Source organism: Gorilla gorilla, chromosome 2, assembly GCF_029281585.2.
Source record: "Gorilla gorilla gorilla isolate KB3781 chromosome 2, NHGRI_mGorGor1-v2.1_pri, whole genome shotgun sequence".
Lineage (NCBI taxonomy): Eukaryota > Metazoa > Chordata > Mammalia > Primates > Hominidae > Gorilla > Gorilla gorilla.
Genome location: NC_086017.1, coordinates 21,822,504 through 21,825,195, shown reverse-complemented (window position 1 = coordinate 21,825,195; position 2,692 = coordinate 21,822,504). Strand labels below are relative to the sequence as shown.

Here is a 2,692-nt window from a genome sequence, read left to right as displayed (position 1 = left end):
GCACCTACCAGTCGGCGTGCGGCTCGTCGACCACCAGCAGCACCTTGGCCTTCCTGGCGGCTGCGGGCGCGGGAGCGGGCGCGTCCACCAGGCCAGCCGAGGCGGCCGTCTGCTTCACGGCTTGGGACAGCGAGCTGAAGAAGCTGCTGCCCACCGACGGCGTCGGCGCGGGCTGAGGCGCGGGCTGCGGCGCGGGCGCCGAGGCGGGCGGCGGCCTCCGCTCCGGGCCCGGCGAGGCGGTCGGGGGCGCCGCCGAGGCCGAGGCGGCGCCCGGGCCGGGGGGCGGCGGCGGCGGCTGCTGGGGCTCGGGCCGCTGCAGGTCGGTCATGTAGCCATTGGGCAGGTTGGCGATGAAGCTGCTGTCCGACAGCCGGCGCCGCAGGAAGTTCATCATCTGGCTTAAAGGGCTGGGGGCGCGCGGGGCTACGGGGTCTGGCGGTGCGGAGGGAGAGCGAGGGCGGAAGGCGAGATTGAGGGGACTGAGGCGGCTGAGGCGGCGACTTAGCCAGCAGAGACTCAGACCCCGGCGCCAGACCCCGCAGACAGCAGCGGCGGACTGGGCCAGGCAAGCCGCGCGGCGCGAGGCTCGCGGAGAGGGAGCGGGCGGGGCAGGGGCGGGGCCAGAGATAGCCCCCGCCCCGCGCCGCAGAGGCGGCCCCGCCCCGCTCACGGAGGGCACCTAGGCGCGCGTCTGGCGACTCTCGGGGCTTGCAGGAGGGGGCGACCCAGGCCTCCAGCAACCTGAGCGTGACTATGCGGGGAGGGCGTGGGAGCCAGGCCTTCTCCCCAGGGGAAGGAAAAGGAACCAGAGGCCCCACCATCTTTTTGGTTGGAGAGAAAAAGAGCCGTGTCCCAGCTGAAATGGAGGCGAAGGAAACCGACCCCACTCCTTTTGGAAGGATAAGAGGTGTCAGCCTCCCTATGCGGAGGTGAGAACGAAAGCAGTCATCCCAATCACGCGCGCACACACGCACACAAGCACGAACACCCTGTAGTGAGGAGGAAAAGAACCACCTCCTTTCCCAACGCTGGGGAGAAAGATGTCATCTCCCCAGCCCCCAGAAGAGGGGGAAGGGAATAATCCGCTGTTACTAACACACACACACACACACGCGCGCGCGCGCGCACACACACACACACACACACACACACACCCTATGGTAAGACAAAAAAGAAATACCTCTTCTAGGGAGGAAGGCAGCCTCCTTACTCCAAGGCGAGGGAGAGAAAAGGGGAGAAACAGATGCTCTCTACTCCGTCAAGGAAGGAGGGGTGGGGTGTGTTTTCACTCCTGCACTTCTAGGGACGACAACAGTATGTACTTCTCTCCCCCGCCTCACTGACCAGTGAGAGAAAACCAAGAGAAGACTGGAGACATGGTCTCCACCCCAAGAGGGATATCTAAGGATCCCCCAAACCCACCGTGTTTCTTTCCTAGCATGCATTGATGCATCCAGTGCTATACCAAGAAGGACATCTCTTCAAGATCTTTCTACTTGTTTTTTCCATTTTATTCGTTGCCTTGACCTCTGTGAAGACATTTCTGATGGCCACCTTCCCATGTGCACTCTCTAAATCTTGCGTGACTCTTGGACCTTTAGTTTTCATCTCTCATTAGATATACTTTCCCTTGTGTTGTAATGGAGCAGGACACAGCAGATAGACTTTGCAGCAGACCACCCTGGGTGATATGTGACCCTGGATCAATAACCCCTGTGAGCCTCTCTCCTTAGCTGATAAAAAGGAATAAGTAACCCTTTTCAGAGTTGTTACATGGAGTAAATGAGATCATGTATATAAAGCATCTGGTACACAGCAGTAGGTATTCCAGTAGTGATGCCTGAATTCTTTTTTCAATTGGTTCTCAGTAAGTATGTACTGGGCTGAATGGAGTCAGGGAGTGGCTTGTCACTAATGTTGGCGGGCAGTTCTTGCTTCCTACATCCCAGCTGGCACTCAACTCAGGGCCTAGAGATACACAATCCAGCTCTGAGCCGGTGCTATCAGAAAAGTCTCCAGTCAACTATAATAACACAGTGGTCTTCCTATCTACTACGTGCTTGGCACAGTGGTAAGAGCTGGAAAGGCTGAAATGAATGGGAAGTGGCTCTTGTCTATTGCAAGTTCATGATCTATGTGGGTTGGGGGATGGAGGGAGGATAGACACAGGAACCACATAAGATGTGAGAAATGCTATCATACAGTTGGGCAAAGAGGTTTAGGAGGCCTAAGGAGGGAGGGACTCATTCTGCCTCTGAGGCTTAGGAAGGCCTCTCAGAGGAGGTGACATTTGAGGTGGATCTTGAGGCAGCTATGTTTACCAGCAGAAAAGTGAAGAAGGCAGGCAGGCAGGCAGCCAGAGAAGGCATGGAGAAGGTATGTAAGTTGATGGCTCCTCCAGGAAGCCTTTCCTCAACCCTCCAGGGCAGGCTAAGTGTTCCATATCCTGTGCTTGGCTTTGTCATAGACCCCAAAGAAACTATCATACAATATTCTGGTGACTAGAATGTAAGCTTTTCTAGGACAGGATTATGTCTTAGTTATCTTTGGGCTTCACATCAAACACAGGACCTGGCATGTAATAAGGACTCAGTTGTTTGAGAATTGAACTGTAATCTTACCCAACTCAGTTTTTGTGTTTATTGGAGAATAAAACTGATAAGTCACTAATAACATAATTAAATAAACTTAA

At 55.6% G+C, this 2,692-nt stretch overlaps 1 protein-coding gene across 1 annotated transcript in view; it reads right to left on the bottom strand.

The window, feature by feature from the left end:
• SYN2 (synapsin II) overlaps nucleotides 1-610 on the bottom strand; it is a 180,937-nt gene extending 180,327 nt beyond the window's left edge. The window contains exon 1 of the mRNA XM_031009280.3: nucleotides 9-610. Coding sequence (XP_030865140.2) covers nucleotides 9-394 — 386 coding nt within the window. The 5' untranslated portion in view covers nucleotides 395-610. The remainder of the gene's footprint in view (nucleotides 1-8) is intronic.
• Nucleotides 611-2,692: the final 2,082 nt, after the last annotated feature.